The sequence below is a fragment of the Miscanthus floridulus genome, chromosome 5 (assembly GCF_019320115.1).
Source record: "Miscanthus floridulus cultivar M001 chromosome 5, ASM1932011v1, whole genome shotgun sequence".
Classification (NCBI taxonomy): Eukaryota; Viridiplantae; Streptophyta; class Magnoliopsida; order Poales; family Poaceae; genus Miscanthus; species Miscanthus floridulus.
This window is the reverse complement of record NC_089584.1, coordinates 130,184,617-130,201,501: the sequence shown is the minus strand read 5'-3', so window position 1 is coordinate 130,201,501 and position 16,885 is coordinate 130,184,617. Positions and strand designations below refer to the sequence as shown.

At 47.0% G+C, this 16,885-nt stretch overlaps 1 protein-coding gene, 1 long non-coding RNA gene and 2 pseudogenes across 4 annotated transcripts; 1 reads left to right on the top strand and 3 right to left on the bottom strand.

Moving 5' to 3' along the window:
• Positions 1-3,043, bottom strand: LOC136453586 (uncharacterized). Its single transcript, XR_010759050.1, has 3 exons — positions 2,787-3,043; positions 403-523; positions 1-280 (listed from the first exon to the last, which is right to left on the bottom strand). It is a non-coding gene; the product is annotated as an uncharacterized lncRNA (long non-coding RNA).
• A 2,907-nt stretch (positions 3,044-5,950) lies between these two features.
• On the top strand, positions 5,951-8,774 carry LOC136455344 (peptidyl-prolyl cis-trans isomerase FKBP42-like; annotated as a pseudogene).
• Positions 8,775-9,311: 537 nt separating this feature from the next.
• Positions 9,312-11,185, bottom strand: LOC136455343 (protein Rf1, mitochondrial-like; annotated as a pseudogene).
• A 2,052-nt stretch (positions 11,186-13,237) lies between these two features.
• Positions 13,238-16,524, bottom strand: LOC136453585 (uncharacterized). 3 transcript variants are annotated; one of them, XR_010759049.1, is made up of 3 exons: positions 15,411-16,524; positions 14,009-14,115; positions 13,238-13,881 (listed from the first exon to the last, which is right to left on the bottom strand). XR_010759049.1 is itself a non-coding variant. In XM_066454145.1 (2 exons), exon 1 carries the CDS (start codon positions 16,347-16,349, stop codon positions 15,426-15,428), a length of 924 nt encoding a protein of 307 aa, XP_066310242.1. In that variant the 5' UTR covers positions 16,350-16,524; the 3' UTR covers positions 13,238-14,115; positions 15,411-15,425. The 3 variants fall into 3 exon arrangements, 2 of the variants coding, with proteins under 2 accessions (XP_066310242.1, XP_066310243.1); XM_066454145.1 differs by having other exon boundaries at positions 13,238-14,115; XM_066454146.1 differs by lacking the exons at positions 13,238-13,881; positions 14,009-14,115 and adding an exon at positions 14,124-14,752.
• Positions 16,525-16,885: the final 361 nt, after the last annotated feature.

Genomic DNA, 16,885 nt, shown 5'->3' with positions numbered 1-16,885 from the left:
CTTAACTATAAGTTCTGTTCTCACGGCACCACATAAACAAAACAGACGTCAGTCTCAACTAGATCATGCATGATAAAACATAAGGATGACTCCTCTTCCTAGCCTGAGATCACGGTCTTGTAGCATGCCTTGCCAACTCGAGGATAAAACAGGATAAATGGAAACTCGAAAGCGACTGCAGCTTTCTACATCTTTAACCATGTCACTCCTACAAGCATGATCATTTCAGGGCATTGCAAATTTGCAGGGCAAGTTTAGCAGGTCCATAAACAAAGAGGTGCTGAAAGAAAAGAAAAGGACCACTGATACATGTCAGAAACATATAGTTATGGTATTAAAACAGGATTTAGGTAAGCAGCATCATATCAGTAGAACGTGAAAAAGGTACCATAAGAAACATACTAGGCACTAAGTGGCTCGGACGATGCAATCGTTAGCCCATTGTCCAAGCTGATTTTAATCTGAAAAAGAGACTTCACTTATCCTTCCCTGCTGACAGACTGGACCAACCCATGAATTGCATCTGGAACAGATACTTGAACAAGAGCACATGTAAATCATAATGCAGAGGTACATGTCCACAATGCTGAAAGTAAAAGAAGTTGGCTATGAGCATGTGACAAAAATTGCCAAAGACCAGGAAACTAAAAGAACAGATAAAATTCAATTAGCTGGGTTGAGCATACTACCAGCTATCATATACACAATTAGCCGGGTTGAGCATACTACCAGCTTTCATATAGTGGACAGACATGAGGGCAACATTTAAAGACATTGCATTTAGAAAAGACAGTTATGTGTCTTAGCCTCCATTAACAATCTATAAGGTAAGGCAACCAACCATGTGCTGAACTCAAGGCAACCATGTGCTGAAGGAAGAAATCATACAAAGAAACTCATATGTAGATGAGCTCAAGGACAAAATGAATGCTGTTGAGATTGAAAACAGAAGACTGAAGGTCGATCTAAATGGTCATTTCACGATGTTAGGACCATTGCGGACTGAAGTCAGTGCCCTGGAGGAACAAACTTTGTCCCTTGCCAATGACTGCTTGCAATCAAATAAACTTAGAATGGAGGCTCTTTCATGTTTTATTCAAGATTTAAGGATCATATATAGTTCCCCGTATAATATCATATTGCTATTCTCTAACAGGTTAATTCTTTTCTACTAGTGACATAGCGTAGTAAACTTAGCTATTTTCTCCTTAACATTCAGTTTAAGCAAGAGGTCAAATATACTTAAAATAGTACACACTACACAGTGATTGCAACATATAGCAGTTCTAGCTCCTAAAGATATCCATGAGAAAAGAACCTATCATTTAAACCTTTGACTTCAGAAATCAGAATGCAATGCCTTTGAAATCATTTAAACCTCCATTTCCTAGTAGAAAAAAAGAACATATCATTCAAATGGGACTAAGGGTGTGTTTGGTTGGGCTGTGGCTTTTGGAAAAGCTGTTATGAACTGTGGGCTGTAGAAAAGCAGCAGTGGGAAAAACAGAAGACCGTTTGGCTAGAGCAGCTGTGAAACTGTAGGCTGTGTAAGAAATACCTGTAATGCCCCTAAAGGTCTGATGGTCTGTTTATATGCAAATTGCTCGTAACAAAATAATGTGTTCACTAATTCGCATGTAAATGACTATTTTAGAAAGGAAAAAAATAAATTTTATATGTTCGTCATCCAACAAAGTGATCAGTCCTCATAAATAGAACAATATCCATCAAAAGGCTTATACAATGATGCCATCCCTCAACATTACTGTCCTCCTCTCGCACTAACCAAAGCATCAGCTATCGTAGTACAAATGGTATTCATGGTATCCTCATTCTCCACATGGTGTAAGGGCACCACAACCCTCCAAGAGATGCACCGTTCCCATGTCACAAAACGGAGAAGAAATCAGAGCCCATGTCACAAAATTTGAAGTCCATGGAGGAATCTAACATTCATCTAAATCGCTAGTATTAATTCGCCTCAAACAGGCCAGGTAGTTGGTTTACAACACATCAATTCATCTGTTTATCAGAAAATGGGAATCGAACAGATCAGAAAACAGAATCAAACCTTGGGTGGGGCGGGCGGCGGGGTGCGATGTCCGGCAGCCGGCGGGGTGTGACGGGCAGCGTGCGGTGACGGCGGCCGTCCGGGGGCAGGGTGCGGCGGGAGGCGGGTTGTCGAGGGCGGCGGGAGGAGGCGGACGGTTGCTGTGCGGGGGAGGAGGCGGACGGAGGATTGTGCATGCGGGAGAAATAGAACGGTGGAGGAAACGAACCGGTACGTTCATAACCAGTGGCAGGTGGGTAATTTTTTGCCCCCAAAGCACTTGAAAGCAAGGGGAAGATGCTTTTGATTTTGTACTGGAGCAAAAGCACATATGGCTTTTAAGCCATTTGGTTGGCTTTTGGCTTTTGCAAAAGCAAAAGCATGTTGGAAAGCCCAACCTAAGGCACCCTAAATCTTTAGGCTGCTATACCGCTCCAACAAAGTGCAGTAAAATACAGTTACTAACTGTATATGTAAGAAGAAGTTCATAGGTGGGGATAATGGGAGGAACAAATAAGGCCACCACTGAATATCTACCTAAATCGAACCATTCAACAAGTTCTACACATCAATATCGCGGGCAGAGAGTCTATTTCATATGACATAAGCATCATCTAACACATAAAAATATATCATTTCATCAAATATTCAAATCAACAACCTAACCCTAGGTCACCTAAATATTCTCCGATCTACCAAACGGAACGGTAAAACAAAGGAAAAAGTTGAGGGATACCTTCCACACGTTGCGGTTAACGATTCCAACTACTTTCACAAACAAAAATCGCCAGATTTGGGGGGATTTAGGGGTGGCGGTGGCCGGCCGGAATAGGGTCTAGCTCGGGCTCGGGATTACTGGATGGATGAAGAAGAAAGAAAGGGAAGAGGAGGAGGGAAGCCAGCGCGTGCCTGGTGTAGAGGCGCTACCACGCCAGGCGGGATGGCACGACTCGCGCCTCGGCGCTGCGCCAGTGCATGTGGCACGGCAGTCGCTTCCTGCCGCGCCACGAGCGCTAGCGCGTGCAAAAGGGTCACCGCACACAAATATAGTTTGCGTAGGGTTATTTTTAAAATATTATTTTAAAAAAGGTTAAAAATAATAAAAAAAAATCGTTTCATGCGGAGGCTGTTAGTGTTAGCGGTGGTGAACATAGCTTAGCTAGGGCGCTAATGATGTAAATATACAGCGGCGGCAGCGAAATTAGCAATGGTTTCTGTCTGGAGCTCACTGCAGTCTGCAGATGTTAGCTGCATGTGATTCAAGAATTTGTAACTGCAATATTTCACCGCTCGATCTGCATGGCTCTTTATATTTAGTGCCTGGTGATGATCTGCATTTTATTTTTACACAATGAAGTTTGGATGTGCAAGTTGAAGCTCCTGTCCAGAGGTCTCTGTCTTAGGGCAGGCACCTCTTAAAAGAATGTGAAGCGCGTGATGCAGCAGCAGCATGCATGATAGCATGACCCCGATGGTGATTTGGTGGGCCGGTACGTTGGAGCTTACCTACCAGTGGGCTCTTGGGCCCAAGAAAGATCGAAGTCGTCTTCATCTTCTCGCCTTCTTCACTGCGTACGGATTGGGTACAATACAGGCTCACCCAACCCCGGATCCATGGTGGATGGACTGATCCACTTTGATTTGAATTGAATACTCTGCACTGCAGCACGCCAGTAAATTCACCACCCAACCCGTGGAGCCTAGAAGTTTCCGCCGACCGGCCGTCTCCCGGCCAGACACCCACAGCGATGGCCGCCGTCCTCAGGAGGGCACGTACAACGAGCCGTCGAGTGCCGTGTGTGTCCGGTAATTTTTGCATAAAACACCCTCGTATGGTGAGGAGACGGTGCCATCGTCTCGTGAGGCGACGGCAAGGGCTCGTGGTCCAAGACCAAATCGCCAACTAGGGCCTTGTTTAGATTGCAAATTTTTGCAATCTGGACACTGTAGCACGTTTCGTTTGTATTTGACAAACTTTGTCCGATCATGGACTAACTAGGCTCAAAAGATTCGTCTCGTGATTTACAACCAAACTGTGCAATTAGTTACCTTTTTTATCTACATTTAATGGTCCATGCATGCGTCCAAAAATTGATGTGATGGAGAGAGAGTGAAAAAACTTGGAACTTTGAGGCAATCTAAACAAGGCCTAGAGGACCGTTGTACAGGGTCGTCCTCTCGAGTCGACGACGCGGATCCTGCTGCGGGTGCGCTCGGATCCAGATTTAGACGCGCGCAAGATGATTGTTGCGCGCCAAAAATCCATCCCATCTCTCCACACGGTCAGCGGCAACAGTGCCGGCCCTAAGGTAGTCTAGGAGGTGCGACGGCCGAGGGTCCAAGCAGAGGAGGGGCCCAAGCTCAGGTATATAAACCCACAGGTTCTATAGTCCATAAAACATCAGCAAACTAATAAGAAGAGAGATATAAAGCTGGTTAGGCGGTCCAAAAAGACAACATTGACATTTCTTTTCTAGTTTCCTTTTCCCACGACCCTCGGGTAGAGAAGAGGCGAGGAGTCACGCTGCACACAATACACTCCGATCGTGAGTTCGGGATGTGCGCCTTACACGCGCGGAGCTGGCGAGCCACGCCGCCGCGAAGAGCTAGACTACCGGAGACATGGACACGACGCCCGAGGACGGCGACCAGGCAGGGCTCCACGACGACGACATCTTGATTCTTTGCTTCTTATGAATTACGATCACCGATTAGTTGTTTAGGCCCAAGGTATTTTTTTCTTTTTATTTTTAATCTAAAATAATTATTTGTATAGTATTCTAGACTTCTAGTACTTTGTACCCATATAGTCATATTTTTCTTCTAATTTACATATTAGAATTTTAGAATGTTACCTAAGAAACATTTGTCATGGATGAAAAAAGAAAACGAATATATTATTTTTAATCTATATTATTTCTCGATAATTATTATACATCTACAAATATATTCCTTAATCTATATTATTTCTCGATAATTATCAGACATGTTAAATTAAAAATATGTTATTAAATTTGCTTTTGTTTTGCAAGTAAAATTAACGTCTATATATTATAAGATTTTATACATGGCCAAGAGGGACCGTTACGACGAGATCGCCGGAGGACCTAGGACCAGCACTGGCTGGCGGCAATGGCGGCCCGTTGCGGAAGCAGCTCGACAGCTGGAGCAGCAATGACGGACCGCCCCGTTGCTCGCGGCTTGGGCGCAACGGCATCACCCATCATCGCCGGCGCCATTCACGGCAACGGCGACCTCCTCCATCACGCGGTTGACGATGTCGCCATCTCCCTCGCATGACGCCGTCGTCAAGAGAGAAATCGACGTCACGGAGCCCCCGCTCACACGCCGGCGCCCCCACCCTGCAAGTGCAAGAAACGTCGCCGCCGCGGAAACCTCCTCCCGGTGACCCCGACTCGTCGCGAGGACCACGGCGACAGAGCCTCCCACCCCTCTGGCTTAGTCGGCGTTTCTGATGTAAACGAGGTGCTCGACGAAAGGTGGCTATGGAGATCCATCGGCTTGCTGAGAACAACAGCGTGCAGCACGGCGGCAGGAGTAGCAACAACCTCAGAACGTACAAGTTGGCAGGAGTAGCAACGCACGGGGCACGATCCAAGTAAAAATAAAAAGAATTCGCATGACCCCGATGGTGATTTGGTGGGCCGGTACGGTGGAGCTTACCTACCAGTGGGCCCTTGGGCCCAAGAAAGATCGAAGTCGTCTTCATCTTCTCGCCTTCTTCACTGCGTACAACCCCGGATCCATGGTGGATGGACTGATCCACTTTGATTTGAATTGAATACTCTGCACTGCAGCACGCCAGTAAATTCACCATCCAACCCGTGCAGCCTAGAAGTTTCCGCCGGCCGGCCGTCTCCCGGCTAGACACCCGCAGCGATGGCCGTCGAAGAAGATGCGGCGGCTGCACGGCGCCTGCAGCCGCCGCCGCCGCTGGTGAGTCCCCTCCTCGCTCCGAGGAACTACCTCTCCGTCTATAACTCGCCCCCACGCGTGGCCACTGCTCCGTGGAGCTCCCTGTTGGCTTGCCGGCTCACCTCACTTGGGGGCTTGGGGCTCTTTGTTTTGGATATCTGTCTGCGCTTTCTGTTGGGATTTGGAATATTAGAGCAAGTTGGGCGCTACTTTACAATGAGACGGTTTCGAATTCTGCTTTTTCACAGCTTCTGCAGGACAGTTTCCTGAATTGTAATGTGGCTAGATAGTGAAATTTGGACTCTGTATCGAGATGGCGAGCAGTTTCTGAATCCTCATCTCTGTTTTCCTCTTGGTTCTTTCTCTGATTCTCAGGCTCCAGTGATAATGAGATAACAGTGGAAGAGGCCTCTTTTGTGCATACTGAACCTCCCCAGGATGGCAGTGCCCCACCCGTGGTCTCGTTTGATATGGAGGTCCTTCGTGATAAAGTTTAGGAAACAAGTCATCAAAGAAGGCCATGGCAAGAGACCCTTAAAGTTTGCGACGTGCTTTGGTGAGTAATGGCATAAATGGTCCGTCCTAGTGCTTGGGATGTTAGTTTCTACTTTCTAGATAAGACTGGTTTGTGTTCTATTCTATTATATTCATATCCCGTTTGTGTTTGTTTGCACTGTTCCCCCCTCATAACAATTTGGGGCAACATATATAACTTTACATGTTCACCAACTTCGTTCTCTTTCGCATGATTATGATCATGAGATGCTAATGGCCTTGCTTGCTTTCAATGCGAATAACATTTTTACTACTGAAATGGGAATATGTAAACAAGTTCTCTATGTATAGGCTGCTCTCAACAGAAACAGACTAGACACTTTGCCATGTAAACTAGTGGAGGGCTGGAGGCTTAGAGTTCTTGATATTTCATACTAATTGTGCCTTCCTGTTACTCTTTTGCATTCACTGAGTACTAATATCTTTTGCCGGTACCTATTCAGTTTGTTGCTCTAATGCTGGTGTCAATTTTCAAAACATCAGGTTTCATCATTTTTCTATTTATCAAAAGTGACCCACATCTCCTTTTCTGTTCATCGACTCATCGAGTAACAACACCTATTTTTTATTTCTAGTCTAATGATCATGTCAATTCTCAAAAGTTCAAATTTGATCCTTCTTTTGTTGAAAGTTGCTTAATTCTTTCATCGCATGTCAAAGCTTTTGCTATTGGAATGAAGCATGCACATGCATTTTGATCTAGCATTATGACAAGTGCTTCAAAGGAGAACAACAGTGAATTAACCTTTTTCTTTTCTGAATCTTGTGTCGCAGTGCACTATAGAGCATGGGTTCAAGGATCATCTAATAAATTTGAGGATACGTGGCAGGAACAGTATCCGATTGAACTAGTACTTGGAAAAGGTGCCACAAAAGTCACTTCACTTATTTTATACTCAATTTTGCTCGTCCGCATGCAATTTCATCCATCAACTCCATAAATTTTAACAGCTTACTTTGCATGCTATTATGATTTTCTAGTACAATGATGATAAACTGTGAATCAGGGGAAAGCCCGAAGTGACATGACAGTTGAGGAGAGGATTGCAGCTGCAGACAGGAGAAAGATTGAAGGCAATGAGTATTTCAAAGAAAAGCAGCTTGAGGAGGCCAAGCAGCAATATGAAATGGTTAGTGGCATTCTTTACTTTTGGCATGCAGCATGCTTGTAGTTCTCGCAGAATTCTGATTTCAGTCCTCTACTTGTTCCCTTTTACAGGCAATTGCGTACATGGGAGACGATTTCATGTTTCAATTGTTTGGGAAGTACAGAGACATGGCCTTGGCTGTGAAAAATCCATGTCATCTCAACATGGCTGCATGCCTTATCAAACTAAATAGATTCAATGAAGCTATTGTTCAATGTAGCATCCTACGTTATTCTACTATGCTCATGAGTACACTCAGTCGTCAATACATGATTTACATCTATGAGTGCATTTTTCTAGTTTGTGTAGACGTTCACATAAACTATATATGATTTTATGTTCTGACATTAAAAACATGTCTATTTAAAAATGATGTAAAGACTTGTAGCAACTAAGCTCATGTGGCCTAAATGAATTCAAATATCAACATGCAAGGTTCTGCATTACAGTTATCAAACAGCTGATTTTGCACCTTTTTCATTTTTTTAAAAGTGCCAATTTTATATGATTGATCAATTGAACAATCCCATGTTCCTACATCCTACTGAAAAATTACCCTGCTTTGTCTGGAAAATTACTGATTTGATGGCTGATCCTTTCTGTAATCTTATTGTTCAGGTCTTGTCAGAAGACGAAAGTAATGTGAAAGCACTGTTCAGGCAAGGAAAAGCTAAATCTGAACTTGGCCAGACAGAATCCGCCAGGGAGGATTTCCAAAAAGGCGAAGAAATACTCCCCAGAAGACAAGGAGATCCTTCGGGAGCTCCGGTTGCTCGCGGAACAAGACAAGGCTCTGTACGAAAAGCAGAAGGAGCTGTACAAAGGTCTCTTTGGGCCAAGGCCTGAAGTGAAACCAAAGAAGGCAAACTACCTGGCTATTTTCTGGCAGTGGCTGGTGTCCTTGATTCGTTATCTGGTCCGGATGTTCAAACATAAGAATGAGTTTACCTGGAAATTGTTTAGAATTGGTGCTCGAGATTCCGTGGCCATGATGACCAACCTTGTACTATAAAACTGGAATTTCTGCTGAACTGTAATCAACCTGTTCGCCCATCATGGTTCTTCCTCCAAGTGGGTCATGGGTTCTCCCACATGATCCACAGTTCGCTTGTAGTATAAATCATGGTTGAATACCTTCTCAGCCTGTAAAAAGTTGGCAAACGAATATAACTAAATCAATGATGGCAAATCAGATGCAGAGCAAAAAAAAAAAAAAAACAGTCATCATATTTGCACTGAAGTAATGATAATTGTTAAAAATGCAAACCTTTTTCTAGAAAACATATAACTCAATAGAAATTTCACCTCAGCACAATTTTGCCCACTGTTGAGCTAGTCTCAACTGTATATAAGTCATGAGTTTCAGCATCAAGGAGAATGGCATCACTTCCTGCAGTAAAAACAATTGCAGTTCATCACCCTGTTCACTTGTTGGTTTCAGCCAGGCTTATTCAACCAGCCAATAGTGTTTTTTCTCTCACAACAAACCAGCACCAGCCAGCTCAAACCAGCCCAGAAACCAACCAGTGAACATGCCTCATGATTGAACTGTCCTACAACTTGCTGTCAAGTACTGCATTTTCAGTATAAAATCATGATTGAGCCAAGTCTACCCAAGAGTTTCAGAAAGCAACTAAAACTGTCAACAACTTGCTGTCAACAACTTCATGATTGAGGTAGAGTTCCTTTGCTTCAGAAAATCTCCCATACTGAAATAAACCATGCAGTATGGTGTTGTAAGTGGCAACTCCAGGCGTAACTGCATTGCTCAACATTTCTCGGAAAAGTCTAAATGCATCGTCTATCCTGCCAGCTCTACAGTAGCCGTGAAGCAAAGTATTATAGGTAACAACATTAGGTTCCAAACCAGCCGAGACCATAACATCAAGTAACTTCATAGCTTCCTCCATCCTACCAGCTAAGCAGTAGCCATCTATTAATGTATTATATGAGATAACATTAGGTCTCACACCCAGGTGTACCATCCAGTCAACGAGACTCTGAACTTCCATGACCCGTCCTTTATTCCAAAAGTTACGCATTATTGTGGTGACGAACGTGGCATTGGGATGGACCCCTTGATTCAGCATTTCAGAGAATAATTCCTCAGCCATCTCCCATCTGTCGACGGTGCACAGTCCATACACTAGTGAGCTCAAAACAACAATATCAGGAGTCTTCCTTGGTCATCTGATTGAATTTAAGCATTGCCTCGTCCACCCTTCCCAATTTGCAAAGTGCATCTATTAGTGCTCCATAGCTGACTACATTAGGACACAACCCATGCTACCTCATCTGGTCAAATATATGCATTGTCCCATCTATCATACCACCTTTAGAATATGCACAGAACACTATGTTGAAGACGTGATGGTTAGGTGAAATACCATGTGCTACCATAAGATCTAAGATCTAAGAGATCATGCATATCAGCAAGATCTCCTTTCGAAGCATACCCATTAAGAAGAATGCTACAGGTAGTTACATCAGGTTTTGTGCCCTTTTCAATCATAGAATAAAAAATCTTTCTATCTTCTATGATGTTTCTATTCTTGCAAAGATAGTCCAGCAGCAAATTATAAGTAACAACATCTGCTCGCAGACCCTGTTTGGACATTTCATTGAGGGTTCGAACCACCTCTTTCCAGTGTCCTGTATTGCAATATCCATTGATCAGACAATTATATGTCCTATTATTTGGCTTAACACCTTTATGGATCATCTCCTGAAAGACACCCTCGGCCCTGCTAACTGCTCCAGCTTTGCATAGGCCATCAATGTGTATTGTAAGTCACAACATCAAGCAAAATCCCCCGATCAAGCATTTCATGAAATAGGCCGTAAGCTGTGTCAACTTGACCCTCTCTAAAGAAGCCATTGATGACAGTGTTGTACGCCACCACGTCTGGTGGGCAGCTACCACCTCCATCATCAGCCATCATGTGGAGCAGCTCAAGTGCCTCCTGAGCTCTCTTTTCATTGCAGAAACCCTTGAGAAGTGTGTTGTAGGTGACGACATTGGGTGTGCAGCCAAACTCAGGCATTCGTCGGAGCAATATGTCCATGGCCTCACCCATCCTCTTTGCATCACAGAGACCATCAAGAAGCTGATTAATGACTATGGCATCCACCCTAAAGCCCTTCTTAAGTATGAGGCCAAAGCCAGCGAAAGCGAAATCCAGGCGGCCCATGCTACAGAAGCTGTGGATGATGATGTTGTAGGTGCACCTGTCGGGAGATAGTTTGTTGGGGGAGGTACGGGCCATCCGGTTGAAGAGACCGGTGCAGAGGTTGAGGAGCCCCTGCCCTTGGCGCGAGAGACGATGGTGAGGAGCTGGTTGAAGGCGCGAACCGAGGCGGGCCGGGCTAGTGGGAGCAATTCATCGAACAGCTTGACGGCGTCGTCGAGGCCGATGCTTCCCGAGCTGAAGCGGCCGGCGATGACGCGCTCCAGCTCCAGGCACCGGTCGCGGGCAGCGCTCGCGATGCGGGGCATGTTGCCGGGGCGCAGCTAGGGCCTGTTTGGCAGGAGAGTTGCCTGGAAAGTTATGATTTTTGTCTGACCAAGCCAGTCTGAAGAAGGTCTGTTTGATTGGAGATCTGTGCCTAAAAATGTTAATAAGAGGAGATATTCATAATATCAGTGTGTTAACTGATGTCTGTGATATATAATTAGCATATAGCTTTTGTAGTTTTACGAAAAAATATATTTGTATAAATATTTTAATTAGTTAAATAAATATAGAATTATTTATAAATCTAAAAACGTTATTTTAATTAGATTTATTTTAGATTATTAAGCTAATAAAATAGAAATAAATATGTATTCATATTAAATTAATCCATAATGGTACACGTTTGCCTTAATAAAATAGCTAATGTACTTTTGCCTTAATTATAAGTAGCTAATGCACGGTAGTTAAATAGCTAAAGCAATTAAATCAGTCATTGGAGTAGTACTGATCCAGGCAAAGAAGCAGCAGGAGCCAGGCGACCGTTTTTCTACGCCTGGAGATGCCTGGGGCAGGCAACCCACCAGGTCTGCAACCAAACAAGGTGCAGTCAACTTCCAGGCAAGTTACAGGCGAGGCATTTTTCTCCCAGGGTTCAATCCAAACATGCCTCTAGAGTGTGTTTGGGTCAGTTTTGCCTGAAAAATCTATAGCTGCCTGGAAGCTATTTGGTTGGAACCATGGACAGCACCCTAGACCAGGCATATGCTTCTTCCCAAGGCGACCAAAATCAACTGCTTGGCTGCTGCATGCTGTTGCCTGGGCATTAATCAACGTGAGAACTCTCTAAGGGCCCACAGCCCTCTTTTCCCAGACAATAAAGTTCAACCAAACAGTCACCCTTGCGGTTGCCAGGCAAAATCGAATGCAGTTATAGGCAACATGCAAGCAGCATCTTTCTCCAGGCAAATGATTAAGGGTTGCAACCAAACATGCCCCTAGCGCTGGAATGGTGGGCGGCGGCGGCGCGTGGGTGCGTTGGTTGGGAACTTGGGGCCTTGGCGGGAGACGGGCGCCGCGCGTATACAGTCTGACAGAGGACCGCGCGCGGCGCAGTCGCGGCCTCGCGGGTAAAGATGGCAGCGGGCGTGGTGCCCGCGGATACTGCCTTCTTATGCCCGCGCCCGCCAGCTAAATCTCTCGCCCGCGCCCGCGCCCGCGACCCGCCACGGGCAACAAACCACGCCCGCGCCCTCCATCCGCGGGCATGAAATGCCCGCGGGCATGCCCGTGTGCCCGCCAGGTTGAGTATATACATAAACCATAGTGCATTACAAGAGATACGAAGATACATATTCACAACAAATCGTGTATATATACATATATTTGCTTGTAGGTCCCACATGTCAGACCTGTGGAGCGGGTCTGGCGGATAAGCGGGCGAGGATAGTAAATTTCTTTGCCCGCGAAGAACTATCCTCTGGGTTCAGAACGGTGCCCGCGCCCGTGCCCGCGGGCAAGAAGTGGTGCCCGTATCCTTGCCCATCGGGTTCCATGCCCGCGGGCATGCGGGCATTCTGTGCCCGTTGCCATCTTTACTTGTGGGGGGACTGGGGGAGTCGGGGTCTCGGGGGAGGTGGAAAATGAAGGGGAACAGGGAGACGGACGAATCTGGGTTGGTCAGCGGTCGAGCTGGGCCAGCAGGCCGGTGGTGGTCTGGTTCTTGCTTGGGTCAGGTCGGGCTGCATACTGGGCCTCGTGGCCGGTCTGGCATCAACAACGCGTGGAGAGAAAAAGGAGATGGGCTTGTGCTGCATGCATGGAACGAGCTGGGCCACTCGCAAGCCGGGTCAAGCAAGGTGCTAAGCAAGATTAGCAGAGACATGCACGGAACGGTTCGTTTCAGCTTGCTGCCGGCTGGTTTCGGCTGCAGGTTACCTAATGCTTTTTGTGTATACATACATCATTTTCAAAGTACGAACGCTTATACTTGAACAGCAGTGAAGTAACAGCATGTAAAAACATTAAAACAAAAACAACCATCCATCAAGCTACGACATTGTTACTTTAACTGCTGCATCAAAGCTTAGTAAGACCTTTTGGTGAGGCTGGAATACAACATCACACTGTCCTTCAGAGCCAGTAAATACTGGCTTACACAACAAGGATGGCAAGAAATGGGTCCTCCTGCCACTACCATGATTGGCTGGACAACATGATGTGTACTTTCGCATCATAATTTCTTCTTCTGTGAGATGGTAATAATCCTGATCTTCCTAATTACATAATGGCCACCGTGCCTGCGATCGTCATTCATGAAATTCAGGAGCCATTTGCACAGCTCAGCGACACAGTCGAGACAAAGGGAGGGCACACAATATCTGCAACTACTATCATGGGCGTGATGATTTGGTAGTTGTTCAACTCTACCATTGAACCATTCTTGCGACAATAGACTTGTGCAGCCAGTAAGACTCGCTACCTCTAGAATAGAATTGGAATTGAACCGAGTAAGAATGCGCATAGAGTGACCAAAGAAAGACTGGGGTGGGGGGCACCAGACTTGCAAGCCTTAATCTTATCAAAACATAGTTCACACTTCCCAGGTTGCTCACTACTATAATCGAGTTTTCCAGACGTGCTGCAGTGAAGAATCAATGATAGGCCTGCTAGTTTAAGGCAGGGCATATCCGAAACAGCATCAAGAGAACTGCCAGCACCAACTCGGCACACTTGTCATCTACAAGCAGTATCGCCATTCATCAGTCTATAAACACGATTGCCTAACTTGAAAGCAATGAGTAATAAATCGTGAAAGCAACCCTGCATTTGGCCAACTCCAAATCAGGGCAATACAGCTCACAAACCACGATGAAGTTGGCCAGATTCCAATTTCCATGGCTGCCGACGTGCCGTGCCGAGAACTGTCATCTGGGGCATGAGCCTCTTGTACCAATTCCTTGACAAGGTCTAACTAAAATCCAGACACAGTGAAAAAAAGGATGCAGCAGCGTAATCAGATTAATCATGTTCGTATGTTTAAGAATGCATAGTTGCACGTTGTTGTACTAGTAGGTTTGCTAAGAAACAAAAATAAGGGAAATGAAAAGGGGAACAAGACACAAACAAAGAACACAGAATTTCGTCCTAGCGTGGCAACATGGTTGCTTGGCAAATAGAGTATCAGATATGATGATGCTCACATGATGGGTGACACCATCATCAGTCTCTTTCGGCTGCTATCCAATTTGCCAATTTGGCTTGGAGTATCAGATAAACTTGAGAGAGAAACAAAACCAAAAAAAAACACAGCAGAATCTATTCTCTCCTGAGAGGCAGCAGGAAAGTGAAGCTCTCACGAGAGTAGAATCTGGGAAGGAGAAGCAATAACCCGTCCTCCACTTGTGTTGTATGCAGGCACAGCTTGGCACCAACACCAAGTGCATCGTCACATTACGCCCTCGTCAGACTTTGCAAACAGAGACAGTCATGTGGCGATAAATTACGACAGGGACATGGACATCGCTATATAGCTGTTGAAATTACAAGGACCAGAGAGCAGCAATTATCGACTTAGGCAGGGCGAAAGACAAATGCAATGATACGATAGGCTGCAAAACATGTGGTTGATGGCAGGAATCAGCAAAACTTGAGAACCAAATTGGAGCACAAGTGTGTCGTAAAGAATGGTCGTGCGATATATTAGATGGCAATGTGCAGTAATCTATGAAGATATCCATGCAGTGCGTGGTATAGGCACCACAGTGCCGCTGTACCACTCTGAAATTGTGCCAGAATCATTTCATTTGTAGCACCGTATTGCTGCATTGCATCAGAACAGACCAGAAGCAATGGAGGTATGGAAAGCGTACAGCAAGCAGAAATTTGCAAGCTTTTGTACACCACCTGATCTTTTGCACACAGCAGAAATGCAGAATCAAACAAACTCTATGTATAATCCTTTGTTAACTGTACGAGCACACAGCTAGAATTATCTGGAAAAGAGGAAAAGCATGAAAAAGAAGGATATGATCCTCTCCTCCCTGTATACCACATTTTCATGGTGTCTTCCCGAACTCACTCATTTGGCACACTAGAATCTACAAACCTAAATACTGTAAGCACAACCAGTCCCATCTTGGTTTGGTTGGATTCGCTAAATTCCACCAAATTTTCCAAGTCATTGAGAAGCAGTGACCAGAGGAAGCAAAGCATGGCGAGCGAAGCAGTGGCCAGAGGAAGCAAAGCATGGTGAGCAGCAGCATTGACCTGAAGAATTGGCCATCAAGGCGGGGCCCTCAACGCCTGCACGACGAGCGCGAAGCCCGGCGCGGCGGCCTCCTCCTCGAGCCAGAGCCTGCTCTCGAGCGCGCTCCTGGCTCGCAGCATCACGACGGCGCACCCCGGCGGGTCCCGGAACCACCAGCCGTGCAGGTCCCACAGGACGTCGACGGGCGCGCCGTCGACGAAGACCGTCTGGTTGCCCCTGAAGTTCCAGCGCAGCCTGCGTGCATGCACGGCGCGCTTGCCGTCGACGCTGACCCAGAGCTCCTCGCCGCCGCCCCCGGAGGTGGTGGCGCAGCCGACGGTGACCTCGTGCTCCGGCGCGCCCTCGGCGAAGCGCACCCGCGCGGCGTGCATCGCGTTGGGCGCCGCCAAGACGCGGTCCGCGCGGGCTACGGGGTGGAACCGCGCCTTGGGGATCTGGCCCTCGAACTTGGCCTTCACGAACTCGGCGGCGAGGTCGCCGACCGCGAGCACGACCTCGGCGTTGGCTACGGCGATGAAGTAGAACCCCGAGACGGGCTCCGGGGACGAGTCGGCGGCAGCGGTGGCATACTTGGCGGCGGTGAGGTCCCAGAAGAGGGCGAGCGGGGGGTGGTGGTCGTCGGAGGAGGAGGAGGAGGGGAGGGAGCGGGTGCCCTTGCGGCGGCGGAGGAGGACGGCGGGGGAGGAGGCGGTGGGGCCGGCGAAGGAGAGCGTCGGAGGCCCAACGGGGGAGCGCGCCCAGGTGAGGCGGAGGAGGAGCGGCGGGGAGGCGCAGGCGTGGTAGGTGGCGGTGACGGAGAGTGTGGCCGGGGAGGAGGAGGAGGAGGCGACGAGCGTGGAGGCCGGCGTGGTGCAGGCGACGCGGACGGCGCCGTCGGAGACGCAGGAGGCGAGGTCCCGGACGGAGGAGAGGAGCAGCAGGCTGGACGCGCTAACCATTGGGGAGGGGGGGCGCGCTCCCGATCTGCGGCGGGGCGTGCAATGCGTGAGGTGAGGTGAGGTGAGGGTGGCGTGGGAGGTGGGGACTGAGGGGGTTATGAATGGTGGGCGCGGGGGACGGACCCGACGGCGAGGGAGGCGGGCGGCAGTGCGGAGGTGGGAGCAGAGCAGCCGACTGGTAACTGACGGAGCGGGGGGCGAGGATGCTTCTGCTTTAAGGCTAGCAGGGACCGTGATGGCCGTCGGATCTGAAACGAGGGAGCACGAGCCGTCCGCTTTGCCCGGCACACGCTCTAAAGGTTGTGGACGTGAAAGAGAGATTTACGACTTTTTAGTTTTGGACGTGAAAGAGAGATTTACGACTTTTTAGTTTTTAGTTTTTTTATTTAAAGTCGTTAAGATATTCAAAAAATAATAATGACATATTTAGATTTAAGTGTATTTTTGACTTTTCACACCTCCAGTTTGACATTGTTAGAGCTCAATCTGACGGCAGTGGTATGGAGGACAAAAAAAAAATTAAAGCAGTAGCGCTA

What these genes read in the sequence shown, in the direction of transcription:
- LOC136453585 (XM_066454145.1), bottom strand. Translation starts at nt 16,349, where the DNA reads ATGGTTAGCGCGTCCAGCCTGCTGCTCCTCTCCTCCGTCCGGGACCTC.